At 34.5% G+C, this 15,806-nt stretch overlaps 1 protein-coding gene across 3 annotated transcripts; it reads left to right on the top strand.

Annotated features, from left to right (window-relative positions):
- Positions 1-386: 386 nt before the first annotated feature.
- LOC106764054 (protein ANTI-SILENCING 1-like) lies at positions 387-10,107 on the top strand. Of its 3 annotated transcripts, XR_002668213.1 has the most exons (4): positions 387-872; positions 1,373-1,523; positions 2,158-2,252; positions 7,663-7,681. XR_002668213.1 is itself a non-coding variant. In XM_014648261.2 (3 exons), the coding sequence occupies exons 1-3, from the start codon at positions 522-524 to the stop codon at positions 2,178-2,180; spliced, it is 525 nt and encodes a 174-aa protein (XP_014503747.1). In that variant the 5' UTR covers positions 388-521; the 3' UTR covers positions 2,181-2,655. The 3 variants fall into 3 exon arrangements, 2 of the variants coding, with proteins under 2 accessions (XP_014503747.1, XP_022637970.1); XM_014648261.2 differs by lacking the exon at positions 7,663-7,681 and having other exon boundaries at positions 388-872; positions 2,158-2,655; XM_022782249.1 differs by lacking the exons at positions 387-872; positions 1,373-1,523 and having other exon boundaries at positions 2,181-2,252; positions 7,643-10,107.
- Positions 10,108-15,806: the final 5,699 nt, after the last annotated feature.

Here is a 15,806-nt window from a genome sequence, read left to right as displayed (position 1 = left end):
TTATACTTAAAGGACTAAAAACATATTTAACCCAAAATTATATCTTTTATTTATTTTTATATCTTTTCAGTCTAGGTTTAAAAAAAGCCTATAAATATAATATGTCATCACACAAAAAATATTCACTTAATTTTCTTTATACGTCTATATATATAGTGCAGTATTTCTCCTTTGGTTCTTCTCTTGAAAACTTCATATTTTATTTCAAAGATTTTTTGAGATACATTCAGTATAGATTTACAGCATTTACTATCTAAAATAAAAAACAAAATCATAATAGAAACAATTTAGCTTTACTATTTTAATTTCTCTCTTTACTATTTTGATGAATACCGAGTAGTGAGTAGTGAAGATATAAAAAGTCCGTAAAAATATTGGGATTGAGTTGATTTGAGTATTTCTTAAAAAATAGTTTATTTGGGGAAAAAATTTCCCAAACTAGCGTGAGGGTTTTCTTTTCTGTTTTCAAACTACTGCCTCATCCACTGCGCAGCCATTGCCCTCTCTTTCCGTCACCATCCATGGCGGCGCCAATAGGGGAAGTCGATTTGAATTATGAGTTTGCGTGGGGCAGGAAGCGAGGCATGGGTGGGAAGAAGAAGGACGTGCAGTTCTACGAGTCCTTCACCTTCGATGGTGTGCAGTACGCTCTCAACGATACCGTTTATCTCCAAAACGAAAGCAGCGACGTGCCTCACATAGGGAAGCTAATCAAGGTCTGGGAGAATCGCGACAAGTCGAGGAAAGTCAAGGTGCAGTGGTTCTTCCGCTCCCGCGAGATTCAGAAGTTCTTGGAAGGGATCCAAACCAAGGAGAACGAGTTGTTTTTGGCGTGCGGTGACGGCAAGGGCTTCGCCAATGTTAATCCTCTCGTAAGCTTTCGACTCAGAATCCTTTCCTCATCGTTTTGAATATTTCTTGGATATTCTTCTGCCGTTTATAGTATTGTTGGCTATTTCGTTGTCGTTTCAATATTTTTATTTTTCTGAGTTTCGGATTCTAAATATTTTTGCTGTCATTTTGAGTATTGTTGGCTATTTTTATGTCTATCGTTTTGAGGATTGTTGGCTATTTTTATGTCTATCGTTTTCAATATTACAGGCTGTTGTTCCGTCGTTTTTGGTATAGGTGTTGCAAATATCAATCCTTTGGCAATTTTTGGATTCTGAAACATATCTTTCTCATTTGCTTTAAGCTAATATACTGTTATTTAGACTAACTTTTGATAAGATTTTGCTTCTAAGTTTTTTCTCTTGTCGTTTTGAATACTTTTGGCTATTTTTTCCTGCCGTTTTGAGTCCTTGTGGCAGTTCTTTTCTATCATTTTAGGTTTTGTCTATTTTTCTGAAGTTTTGAGGCTTATTTGCACCAGGAAGCTATAGTTGGAAAATGCAATGTCGTTTGCATTTCTAAGAATATTGGAAATTCGCAACCAAAGGCTGATTTTGTGTTCTACCGTTTCTTTGATGTTGGACAACGCAAAGTAGTGGACCAGACAGATGACAAGATTGCTGGAACTGAAGGTATTAGGTGACCTTATTCGTTTTTATGCGATGTAAAAGATTTATCATTGTTTTAGTTTTAAGAGAGCTTTTGTTTTTTAAACTAATTAGCGGATTTGTCACTCTTAGACGTTCCCACAGCTGAACTTTTTGTAGCTACCCTTGTGGTTATCTAAAAACTTGGGTTTTAAGAAAAGAAGGAAAAATCACAACATTGTGATTTAAAAGATTGATCATTGTTTTTGTTTTAAGGTAGTTTTTTTTTTTTTTTTTTTTTTGAAAAATTACGGGATTTGTCACTCTTATATTGCCAGCCGAACTTCAGTTTTATAAAAGAAGGAAAAAATCACAAGATTGTGTATGACAGCTTCTGCCATGGTATTTACGATCAAAGTGAAGTTATTATCTTTGTTGGAGAAAGATGAGAAGGGAGCTTCGTTTGTTTGTTTATTTGTTTTTCTTGTGTTTTGGGTCTCCCAAGTGGTGTCCCCCTCACTTCTTTATAATCTTTGAATCCCCACGTTTTAGCTCTAATGGTAACTTAGCCTTAGCCATTGGTTTGAAATGAGGGTGTTTAGCTGCTACTTTGCTATAACTTTTGTTTTCGAAATTGAGGTTTTTGTTGTTGAGTCGATTCTTTTTCTCACTGTTGCAGTAATAAATATTTCCACCAAATAAGATAAACGACGCTTGTTGTAGCGGTGGAACTCGGTCTTGACAAGATAGAAAGCATTGAAGTTGATATCTCGGGTAAATAAATTAGTTAGCCTGTAGTTGAAAAGTTTTGGTTACAAATATGTTGACGTACACCATACATAATGTTACAAAAAATGCTTACGAAGTGTATATGTCTGGGAGGGATGCTAAATCTACATGACAAGCCTTCTACTGAAGGCAAAATGTGGTCATACATATATTTTGTCGGGTTGGGAAAGCTTCTTCTTCAGTAATACTGGTATTGTAATTAGTGTAATTAATTTTTAGTTTTACCACATTTCTATTTTAAGTTATTGCTGCTGCTGATATTTAGGAGTTTGCTTGAGTTTGTACACACTGTGGCTATGGAAAACATTTTACAGTACTAATGATATTTTTGTAAGAGTTATTTATTTTAATGTGAGAAATAAAAGGAATTGATTGTAATTTAATTTTAGTATATGCCATAATCAATTAATAGTTTGTTGAAATGCTTAACTTAGGATTAACTTCGGTTTTTAATTATCCACGATTTTGAATTGAATTTGAATTATTTTAATTTCAACTTGTATTAATTCTCAAGGCGGCGGCCACAAGGGAGGTTTAGAAGATATAGGTAACTAATAATATCACGCCTATGAGACTCAGTTATTTACTAGTAATAAGATAATACATATAAGATCTATATTATCCCAGAGGTAAAGATTGTCTAAGATGTTGAGAATTTTGATATTAACTAATAGTATTATGCTTAAGAGATCAATAAGACTCATAACATAACATGTACAACATGGACATGAACGAGTTGTTAACTAGAGAAGTTTTAATTCAAAATTTGTGGTTGAGTCAAAACTGAAAGGAAAGTTATGAAGATGGTCATGGATGAATGATTTCCAAAACAATGGTGGAATGTGAGTTAAGTGTCTCATGGTTTTGGTGTTGTTATGGATGATGGAGGTGGTGTTTGAGATGTTTTAAGAGAGGTTGGACCGATTCTTGAAGGTGACTAAAGGAGGCCACAAAGGTTGTTCTAACTTAGGGTGACCTAATAAGAGTAGTATGACTCAAAATTGGTAGCATAACAATATTCACAATCAAAGGAAAATACAAGTGTGGGAGACACCTATTCATAGGTTAATGGTGTCTCTTAATTTTTAAAAGATAGACCTAAAAGATCCATCTTAGCTAATTTGGAGAGCAATGAGAAAATCCTCTCGATTAGGAGAAGGACAAGTGTCGAAAATCCTCTCCAATAAGAGGGAGACATGTGGCCACTACCTATGGAGAATCCTTTCCCTTCCTAGAGTAACATGTGGCCACTAACTAGGAGGAAAAACTCTCAAAAGAGAGGAGCACACACAACATGGGCGGTCCACCCATCCTTGTCCACCAAATTAGATGAAACTTTGACCCCTTGGCTTTTTGTTAATTTGAGTGGTCAAAACTCTATTCTACTTGTCCCAAAATAGAAGACCCAAAATAATGAAGAAAGTGACATTAACATTAATGAAGAAAGTAGAATAAATTAGAATTTGTAAATATATGAGAGTGAATTAGTATGAAATCATAAACGCCAACAACACCATTCATCCATATCATTCACCTGCATTATCTTTTTGGTCAATTGATCAACCTTTCATGTTTAATTTTCGTTTTTGCATATAAAACCCTAATTTTCGTTCTCTCAAGTCTTAAATAATCAAGAAATCACATGAAAGTTTAGGCCTATGAGTCTCTAGGGAAATGATATTTGGTCTTACTACTTATTATTACTTGATATGATTCGGTACACTTGCCGGACCCTTAACATGATTTTGGCGCTGTTGCCGGGGACTCGTAATTTAACTAGATTAATTGTGATTATTGATTAACTTTAACTTGAAGTTTTTATCTTTACTTTTGTTTTTCATTTTGTTTTTTGTTTTGTTCTAAAAAAGTGCTTTCTAGGGTTTTGTTTTCTTATGTATGTAGGGTACAATTCAGACTAGAAGCAAGAAAAATACATAACCTCTTCTTGAAGGCTTAAGTGAAACTCGAAGGAGAGGGAAAGTTCGAAGATCATCTAGAGAATTATTCCCTTCTCCTGAGAGATTGTTACAACCCTCACCTGAAGCATCTAACCAGAGCATAGAAGAGATGTTTGAGGATGAAATTCCTAGGAGATGTACTCTGGCAGATGCCACTACAGTTGTTGGCCCTCATCACTTTAATAGCATTGCAAGGTCGAGGGTCAATGCACTAAACATGGAGGTGAAACCGATGTTGATACAATTGGTGAAGAGCAACCAATTCAATGGACTGCCTCATGAAAGTCCATATGAACATCTGACCACATTCAACGAGATTTGCAATACTGTGAAGATCAATGGTGTGCGGATGAAGTTATAAAGCTTATTTTGTTTCCTTTCTCATTGGGAGGCAATGCTAAGCTATGGTTGAACTCTTTCCTGGAGGATAGTTTTACTAGCTGGGAAGCTGTAGTTTCAAAGTTTCTAAACAAGTACTTGCCACACTCTAAAGTCAACAAAGGTAAACAAGAAATTTATGCAGGTAAATGATAGAACCATAAAGTTGGAAGAGATGTTCCAACAATTTATGCAGGTAACTATCTCTAATCAGAAGAGCATAGAAGCGACCATTAGAAACTTGAAGATACAAGATGGCCAATTGGCTAAAAAGTTGGAGGATATGCCTGACAAAAGTTTTGGGACTAATACTAAAGTTAACCCTAAGGAGGAGTGCATCCATTATGACTAGAAGTGACAAGATTTTGGATGAGAGAAAAGATGAGAGAAAAGGGAAAGTTGAGTTGAGTAAAAAAGAAGAACAAAATGAAGAGAGAAGAGGCGAGGTTGACAGAAAAGAAAAGGAGAGAGAAGAGGGAGAGAAAAAGGAGAAAGAAAAGAAGAGGGAAGAGATAAAAAAAGAAAAAATAATTGAGAAACCCCTTCCTTATCCGAAAAGCTTTTCAAAGACCGAGAAAGGGAAGCAATATGGGCGTTTCATGGAAATCTTCAAGCAATTGGAGATTACTATGCCTTTGACCGAAGCATTGTAGAAGTTCCTGCTTATGCGAAGCACATGAAGCAATTCCTCAAAAAGAAGAAGTATCTAGATGAGGAAACAATTGAAGTGCAGGGTAATTGCAGTGCCATATTATAGAATACACTTCCTCTCAAATTCAAGGATCTGGGGAGTTTCACCATCCCTTGCATCATTGGGAATTATGATACAGGGAAGGCTCTAAGTATCAATCTTATGCCCTTATCTATGCTTAAGAAGATTGGTGGTCTGGAGGTCAAACCTAGAAAAGCAATCTTGCAAATGGTAGATAGGTCCATCACGCATCCGTATGATGTGATAATAGACGTAGTGGTGAAAATTGATAAACTCAAATTTCCAGTGGACTTTGTAGTGATGGAGATGTAGGAAAATGAAGAGATACCGATCATTCTTGGACGACCATTCATGAAGACAGCCAAGGTTGTCATTCTTGTAGATGATGGATTGTTAACATTCAAGGATCAAGAAAGAGAGGTAATTTTAATGTCTTTGAAGATGGGAAGCCAATTCAAGAGAAGCAGATTAGTCTTAAAACATTAGATGAAGTTCTAGTAGTTACTAGTCTACCAGATAAAGTTGGCAAGTCAGTCAAGAAAAGGATTAATTATTTCCTTACAAAATAGGAAGGAGAGGAAGAAGAGAAGGAAGAAAAATTGGTTCACCAACACCCTGATGTGAAGAGTAATGAACCCAAACCTGACACACTAGTGAAATTCAGAAACAAGTTATGGGTTGTTAAGAATATTAAAGAAAAAGGGATTCTTGAGATTGATGCTCCTTATTCTAGGAGAGTGAAGTTGGTGGCCAGGAAATTGCTAAGATTTTGTTGGTGTAATGAAGGAAGGAAGAGCATCAACATTAAAGATCTAGATTGAGCTTATTGGGTCAAGCTAGTGACGTTAAACAAGTGTTTGCTGGGAAGCAACCCAATATTCTGAAACTTATTTTTGCTTTGAACTTATATTGTCTTCAGTTAAGTAGTGCAGGGTTGATGTACTTGGTATGATATTATATCTGATGTGTGGTTTGATTGATATATTTGTGTGATGGTAATTGCTGATGATGCTTTGATATTGATGATGTTGAGATTGCACAATATACTGTTATGTAGGTGATGGTTCACAAGCTATGTGAACAGATGCATGATTTGATTATGATTGTGATTATGACGCTAAGCAAGGTGTTTATTTGGAATTTTTGGAATTATGATTGAGCTTCAGAGTAAGGTTTAGAACTCCAGAGCTTTTGACTGTTGGATTGCTATCTACTTGGAAGCATGAATGATTTTGCTCAATTTTGTATGATTGACTGAATTGTATGCATGTGTCATGTGATCAAGGCCATTTTTGAAAAAACCATTTCATAGCCAATGCATGAATTTTGTCCCAATTGAAAAGAAAACCATGTGTTCTACCCTTTTTGAACCTAAGCCTTAAACATGATGAAAACCCTTTTGTGAAAAATCTTTACCTTGAGTTAAGATGAGAATTATTGCATGGTATTGATAAAGGTTGAAGTTTGGGGTTGTCAGGGGATGTTACAAAGAAAAGAAAAGCATTGAGCTAAGGTGTTGAGCAAATTATGAAAAAGATAGAAAAGATAGAAAGATAAGCTCAATGTAAAAAAGGGAGAATTGGAAATGAGATTGATTGGAAAATAGAGTTTGTGCTTTAAATATGAATGAATGAATAACTATCTTAACTCAAGGAATTTTCTGATATAGAAAAACCAATTTTTCTTGTTAGCCCAAACCACATGATAAGCCTTGAAAAAGTCCTTGTGATGACATGTGTGTGTGAGAATGTTGATTGTGATAAATGAAAGACAATTTTGTTCTATGTGACATGTGGATAATAGAGGGAAGGAGTGACCTTTATACACCTTTGAGTGAAACGTTTTTGAGTGCTTGAGTTATATACTTTTGAGTGCTTGAGTGAAACACTTTATTTGGTGAGGAAGAATTCCATGAATCTATGATTGCATCTATGTTTAGCTAATTGATCATTCATGAGAATAACATCTCTTGGATATTATGTGATTGTGTGAACACCATGATGGGAATTCAGAATTAAAGAATATGTACATCTTGACTGAAATTTATTGATAAGTTGATTTGGGTGATTACTTGACTTGGAAGAAAAGTTTTGGAATGAGATTGAACCACTATGATGATTGATTGAAGACTGAGTTATATCTTATTTGCTTGAGGACAAACAAAGTTCTAAGTTTGGGGTTGTGATAACGGTTCAAAACCTATTATTTTTACTCATAAATTTGATGCTAAAAACACCTTTTATGACTTAGAATTAACTTGAAATCATGCGTTTTGCTTGAAATTAAGAATAAGAGAGTCAAAGGTTGTTTTCTTGGTTTTATGCTAGGTTTTCTCATGATTTGGCAGGTTTTATCTAGATTTAAATGAAGGAAGTTGAAGTAGAGAAGAGTTGGACTCAAGAGAAGGTGAAAAAGTGAAAAAAGAGGAATTGCAACCACCGCTCAGCGCTGACCTAGCGTTGAGCGCCAGTTTCGTAGGAGGATTCTCTATCAAACGCTTAAGCGCCAACGCCGAGGGGTGAACTTGAGTATCGCACCCACTGCTGAGCGCTACCTACCATTGAACGCTGGTTCCTTCATTATTTTTTCTCATCCAAACGCTTAGGCGTCAACACTGAGCTTTGTCCTTAAGTGTCGCACCTACCGTTGAGCGGTAGCCCAACGCTGAGCGTGTTATCAAAATAATGAAGATGATGTTTTGATGATGCCTAATTCAAGTCAAGGGATTCAAGAAGATCTTTTGAAGACTTATTTTTGTTATGAAAAGTTTTTCTAATAATTATAGTTTAAGGATTAGAACTTAGATTTTTTTTTTAGGTTTTGATTCATGCTCTTACAAAGTGTATCAATGCTGCTTCGAATCATAAACCTACTGTTTTAATCGATTAATCGTAGTAATAATCGATTAAAAACACTGCAGGATGTTGAAAACCCATCCAGATTCAGAATAATTGATTAAAGCAAGTTTTAATCGATTAGATAATCGATTAAACCTGAAAATAATCGATTAACACTGGCCGTTGGGGTTTTCTAGCTGTTAAAAACTAGCCAATGTACTATTTTTAATCGATTAACTCTAATATTAATCGATTAAAAACGTTAAATGGCCAGTTTTGAAGAATGGAAGAGTTTTTGGTTGAGTCTATAAATAGGCTCTCTTTATCCATCATCAGTAACTCTTCCCTTGTGCTCAAATACTCTGAACTTTGTGAAAGTTGTGTGTTCTTGCTCAGCTAAGGAAACTCTTGTCTATGGTGCTAGTACTTTGCAACTACAGTGATAGAGAAATAGCTGGTTCATCCTTGGTTATTATTTTCTTGAAACCTCTGTGGTGATTTATGGTGGATGTTGAAACCAAGAAAGTAATTGCTCTGTTGATCTATGGTGCATGTTGATTTTTTTCTGTGTGATTTTTATTTGTAATTGTTTTGTGATAGTAGAAAGTTAATCTGTTTTGGATTAGCAAGTGGACGTAGGATTGGTAAGATCCGAACCAATACAAAATCTACCTGTGCAAATTTCTCTCTACCTTACTTTTGTTATTTATATTTATTATTTGCTAAGTAAGAAAATTGAGAAGAAATTTTAAAAGGCACACATTTTGATTAAGAACCAATTCACCTCCCCTCTTGGTTTATTATTCCACGCTAACCATTCCGTTTCAGACGCTTTGATAATTGGCATCAAAGCTTGATTTGATAGTTATTCAAATGGCAGGATCATATCAAACATTTGCAAAGGGTGCCTCGATCAATAGACCACCTTTATTCAAAGGTGAAAACTATGCATTCTGGAAGGTTAGAATGCAAATTTTTATTGAGTCTATTGATTGTGGTCCATCTATTCCTACTAACAATTTGCAGGAACCAAAGCCCCGTGCTCAGTGGACTGGTTATAAAAAGAAAAGAGTTCAAAATGATGTAAAGGCTCGAAACATCATTGCATCTGCTCTAACGATTGATGAGTTTTATAGGGTCTCTGTTTGTAAAACTGCTCAAGAGATGAGGGAAATACTGAGAGTGACTCACGAAGGAACAGATGACGTGAAGCAAGGAGAAACAATCTCATATGTTCAGAAGAGCTTCACCAACATTGTCAATCACCTCATTGGACTAGGTAAGTCATTTGAAAATGATGTGCTAAACATCAAAATTTTGAAATCTCTAGACAAGTCGTGGCAACCGAAAGTGACTGCGATTTCTGAGTCACAAAATCTCAATACAATAACTATGGCGACACTATTTGGAAAATTGAGGGAGCATGAGCTTGACCTCGAAAGACTCGATGAAGAAGAAGCCAAAAATAAGAAAAAGACACTGGCTTTCAAATGCGAAGTCGAAAGAAGCAAAAGTAGAATAGAAGATGAAGACTCAGAGGATGAAGAAAATTTGAGTCTTGTGATCAAAAGGTTGAACAAGTTTATGAAATCAAGAGGTAAAGGAAGATTTCGATATGAAAAGAAAGAAAACCAAGGATCTACCTCAAATTACCGATGCTACGGCTGTGGAGAAAATGGGCATTTAAAAGCTGACTGCATAAATCAATAGAAGGGTGAAGAGAAGAAGGAAAAGAAAAACTTCAAGAAAAAGAAGGTCTACATTGCATGGGAGGATGACAACGAGACAATTTCTGATTTGAGCGAGTCTGATGAAGAAGCCAACATGTTTAATGAATGACAACAATGCTAGCCAAGTAATTCTAGCTATTCAGATAATTATAGTCAATATGGTGAAAATGAATTGTATGAAACATATGCTACTTTATTAATTGAATCTGAAAAGTTAGATATAGCTCATAAGAAATTGAAAAAGGAATTTAAAGAATTAAAATTTAAATTTGAAAACATTCTTGAAGAAAATAATGATTTGAAATTAAATGTTGAAAATCTTTCTAAGGAAAACAAAAATTTAAAAACAAATTTTGAAAATAGTTTTGAAGAAAATAAAAATTTGAAAAATAAAATCTTATTTGATGAAAAAGGTAAATATATAAGTAGTAATAAATGTGAATCTTGTGTCAATCAAGGGAAATTACTAGACAACACAACCTTAGGAGGGTGTAGTAAAATTAATCAAAATAAGGTTGTTAAAAACAAATATGTTCCTAAAATAAAAAATAAACATAATTACAAAACCCATAGGACTTGGGTAGAAAAGGGAACCGTTCATAGAAACACATATAATATTTCATGTTTTTATTATATGATAAAAGGTCATACTTCAAACAAGTGTAAAATTAAACATTATGGTGTTTCTAGTGGTAGATATGTTTGGGTTGCAAAACAACTTTAAAAATCTAACCCAAAGGACCTATACAAAATAGTTGGGTACCTAAGTAGCTTGTTCTTCTGTTTTGCTGGAATTATCAAAAGAAGTTCATGTGGTGTCTTGATAGTGGGTGTTCAAAACACATGACCGGAGACAAGACAAAATTTACAAACTTCCGGAAAAAGGAACAAGGCTTTGTCACCTATGGTGGCAACAACAAAGGAATAGTTCTTGGAAAAGGAGATATCGGAAGCAAAGATACCTTGATGATCAAAGATGTGCTCTATGTGGAAGGATTAAGGCACAATTTAATTAGCATTAGTCAACTGTGCGAGAAAGGACTCAAGGTAACTTTTGAACAGAATTCTTGCACAATTTATAAAAATGATTCTTCTGAAAGGAATTAGACATAACAATATTTACTTGATTGATTTAGAAAATGCATCAAATAGAAATATTTCATGTTTGGTTGTGAATGAAGAAAATCCATGGTTGTGGCATAAGCGTGCGACTCATATTCATATGCAACAATTGAATAAACTCATTTCTAGAGATTTAGTAATTGTTTTACCAAAACTAAAGTTTGAGAAAGACAAGTTATGTGATGCATGTCAAAAGGGTAAACAAGTAAAGTCATCTTTTCAATCTAAAAATGTTGTTTCCAGTTTAAAACCCTTAGAACTGTTACACATGGATTTATTTAGTCCCTTAAGGATAAAAAGTTTTGGTGGAAACTATGATGCTTTAGTTATTGTGGATTATTATTCAAGATATATGTGGACTTTCTTTCTTACGCTTAAAAACGAAGCTTTTAAAGAATTTAAAAAATTTGCAAATTTGGTTCAAAATGAAAAGGATTGGAAAATAAAATCTATTAGAAGTGACCATGGTGGTGAATTTCAAAATGAAATGTTTGAAAAGTTTTGTGAAGAACATGACATTTCTCATAATTTTTCTGCACCTAGAACTCTTGAACAAAACAGAGTTGTAGAAAGGAAAAATATATCCTTAGAGGAACTTGCTCGTACTATGCTAAATGAATATAATGTTTCTAAACAATTTTGGGTTGATGTTGTGAGTACTCCTTATTATGTTTTGAATAGAATGCTTATCAGACCTATTTTGAAACGTACTTCGTATGGACTTTTTAAGAATAGAAAACCAAATGTTTCACATTTGAGAATTTTTGGATGCAAATGTTTTGTCTTAAATAATGGAAAACAAAATTTAGGGAAATTTGATTCAAAAGGTGATGAAGGTATTTTTCTTGGTTATTCTCAAACGAGCAAAGCCTATAGAATTTTTAATCAAAAGACTTTTACGATAGAAGAATCAGTGCATGTTGTTTTTTATGACACTGTGGACCTTGAGGCAAAACCTGTTGAGTCGGACGAATCTGATGTAGGTAATACTGAAGACTCATCAAAGACAACAAATGAAGAAAAGAATGATGAAAATCCTCAAGATGAAGATCTAAACAAGATATGGCAACAACCTAGAGGATTATCATTGGACAACATAATTGGCGATATATCACAAGGGGTAAACATTAGAAGGAATATAGTTAACTTTTGCATTAATGTTGCTTTTGTTTTGCAGATAGAACCTAAAAATATTAAAGAAGCTCTTCAAGATAAAAAGTGGTGTATAGAAATGCAAGAAGAACTCAACCAGTTTGAAGGAAATAAAGTCTGGGAATTGATTCCTAGGAATGACACTCATCAACTAATTGGAACAAAATGGGTGTTCAGAAACAAACTGGTTGAAGACAACAATATTACCAAGAATAAAGCTAGGCTTGTAGCACAAGGATACAATAAAGAAGAAGGCCTAGATTATGACGGGACATATGCATCTACAATGAAATTTAAATTATTTCAAATGGATGTGAAAAATGCTTTTCTAAATGGTTTTATCAAAGAAGATGTGTATGTTGAACAACCACCAGGTTTTGAAGATTCTAAATATCCTAATCACATCTATAAATTAAAGAAAGCACTGTATGGTTTAAAACAAGCACCTAGATCTTGGTATGAAAGACTTAGCATTTTTCTTTTGGAAAATAATTTTAATAGAGGAAAAGTTGACTCAACATTATTTATTAAAAGAGATGGAAAACATTTTCTAATTGTTCAAGTTGTCAGAGCGGCTGCAGCGGAATTGTTAGCGTGGAATAACAAACCAAGAGGGGTTTTAAATACAAACGTGTGCCTTTTAATTTCTTCTCAATTTATCTTACTACGCAAATAATAAATATAAATTAAAGAGTAAGGTTGAGAGAAATTTGCACAAATGATTTTTATACTGGTTCGGATCTTACCAATCCTACGTCTAGTCGCTTATCTCAAACCAAGATAAACAGTTCACTAAGCACAAAACAATTACAAATTACAATCCCAAAGAAACAATTTGTAAAAGTTTAGAAACCACTTCGCTTGATACCACAAGAGATGAACCCGCACCTCCTTTGAATCTTCACAAAGGATGGGACACCTCCTCCGAATACTTCAGGAAGGATGAAACACCTCCTCCGAATACTTCACGAAGGATGATCCTCTTCCACACACCTCCTTAGACGCACCAAGGATGAACCGACTATTCCTCCGTCACCGTAGTAGCAATTTACTAGCTCCACAAACAAGAGTTTCCTTAGCTGAGTAAGAGCACACACTTCTCAAAGAGTTCTGAGTGTTTTAGCACAAGGGAAGCGTTGCTGTTGATGGATAAAGAGAGCCTATTTATATTACTGTTAATCGATTAAATTAAGTGCAACGACTAGTTTTTCAAATCTGAAACCTCCAACGGCTAGTATTAATCGATTATTCCTGATTTTAATTGATTAACTAATCGATTAAATTAAGTATTAATCGATTATTTCTATATTCGTTGAGTTTTCAGCTTTTACTCGTTTTAATCGATTAATACTAGTTTTAATCGATTAAAACAATGTGATTTTGACTCTTAACACTAATTACAATGTATGAAAGTACATGGAATCAAAACCAATGAAAATCTAAGTCCTAAACAATAAAGCACAATTATTGCAAAAGCTTTTTATAACTAAAATAAGTCTTCAAAGGATCTTCGTGAATCTTGATAAATCTTGACTTGATTTGGGCATCATCAAAACTTCATCTCCCTCATTTTGCTAACATTTTCTAATTGTTCAAGTATACGTGATGGGCGTTGCACCTCATGCAAAATTTAATGTGCATAAAAGAATGTTGTATAGACTAGGAAGTGACTCCTAGGTCGTCTCTCAAGGACCAAATTGTGGTTCAGAATCAGGTCTAACACAAAGTGGGGGGGTTGTGAAAGGTTTTGGGACTGCAAAAAAACTAAATTAAAACACGGATGCAACAAAAATGTAAAAACGGAATTGCAAACACAGATGTAAAAATGGAATCAAATGTAGAATGAAAACCGTTGGTCATTAACTCAATTATTATGCTTCCAATCATAGATCAACGACAAGTACACACTACTCTAATCCAAATCCGACACGAATCACCCAACTAAGCGAAGGCTAATTCGGTCTTCAAAATTACAGACTAAGCGAATGCAATGCGCAAAATTAATCAATCATCCACCATACAGTCTAATCAACTAAGCGAAGAATTGACACCGATTGGGAAACTAAGCGTATACCTAATCGCAAGCAGACAATAGATTAAATATTGAGCAGAATCAAAGCAGCAGTATGACAATTAAAGTTCAAAAGTCTCAGGGAAGCAAAGTAACTTTATTCACAACCAACCCGACTAACCTAAGCTAATATCACAATTAAATTAACACAATTGAACAGAACAGACAACATGGAAGTAAATGAAAATTCTAATCCTAACACTGCAATAGACAAATATCCAAATATAATTAAAGCTATTAAAAATGCAAAGTAAAAAAAAATATGAAATACTCATTGTAAATTCAAGATGACCATTTGCAAGACAAGTGTCGGTTCAAGCATAAGGCTAAATAAAAGTAAGAGGTGCCTTTCTCCAAATGAAAAATCACGTGTGCAGTGACCGAGAATCCCTTTTTTTTCTCATCCAACTATGGATGTTACTAATCAAATGACCATTCAAACCAATCAAGTGAGCGTGGGTCCGTTATAGGTGCTGAAATCAACGTGACTATAAGCAAATGAAATGTGCATCCAAATAAATGAAATCTGCAGCTTCATATGACACCGTGCGCAGCTTCTGCTTTTCAAATGAAAACACTTTCTCTTAAATGGAAAATAAAATGGATATTGTGTGTTGTACCGTGCATCAACCTTTGAATTGAAATAAAAGATAACAACTTCATGCCATGTGGCCGGCAGCTAAGCAACTATTGCCAATTCCTATTACTGAAAATGTAGAAGTTATGTGCTTGGATGTGACAACACCCACCAACTTTCCTTCATCCCTTTTCATCCAATACCCATCACCGAGAGCCTCATCCCTTAAAAAAAACGTTACAAAACAAAGACAATTTGAAAAGAGTGTGAAAACGCAAACACAAGCACCTCTTGGTAGCATTCCAAAAGGCAAGAAAAATAATTTCCGAGTAAATGGTGGCTACCTATCCCATCATCACCAGGTCGTCACACGTTGGAAAAAAAATGAATTTCCAAACATTCAATCACAAGTAACAAAATGAATCATTGATTTCTTTTAAGCTCTAAAAAAAAAACTTTAAATATATGGCTTCCATGAGTCCACGTAACCACACATGCCCTCCTTCCAAAATTCCCGAGACCCATATATCCAAGTGTCTACTGTATTCAAAACAGCCGAGCCAAAAGTGTATGCCGACTTGGTTCAAAACTAGGGCAGTGTGTGCCTTAAAATTTTAGGGTGGGGTCCACCCAAAAACCCTAAAGTGTTATGTGCCTTTCTACCATTTGGGCTTGGTCTACTTTAGTAAAATTAGCCCACATTACAAAACTTGGTTTAAAAAGCCTAATCTACTAAATTAAGATTTGATTAATTCTAAAGTGTCTTTGTGGAGAGTCTTGAATGAATTAATGTCTTCTCTAATGTTCAAAATTGTATCTCCAAAATTTTCCCTGCAATTAATAATGCAAATAATTAGCTCATAATATTCAAATTAATGAAAATTAGAATTTGCGGTCAAATTAAGCACTATTAGCAAAAACGGAAAAATACTTGACATTTAAGTACTATTCCCTGATTAAATTCGGCACAATAAACTAAGTGCAGTCAATAAAATATTGACT

The sequence above is a fragment of the Vigna radiata genome, chromosome 6, assembly GCF_000741045.1.
Source record: "Vigna radiata var. radiata cultivar VC1973A chromosome 6, Vradiata_ver6, whole genome shotgun sequence".
NCBI classification, from domain to species: domain Eukaryota; kingdom Viridiplantae; phylum Streptophyta; class Magnoliopsida; order Fabales; family Fabaceae; genus Vigna; species Vigna radiata.
The sequence above is the reverse complement of the archived record's forward strand: the minus strand, read 5'-3'. Positions and strand labels throughout refer to the sequence as shown.

Bases quoted from the DNA above. Each gene is read 5' to 3' on its own strand.
- LOC106764054 (XM_022782249.1), top strand. From the start codon at position 9,026: ATGGCAGGATCATATCAAACATTTGCAAAGGGTGCCTCGATCAATAGA.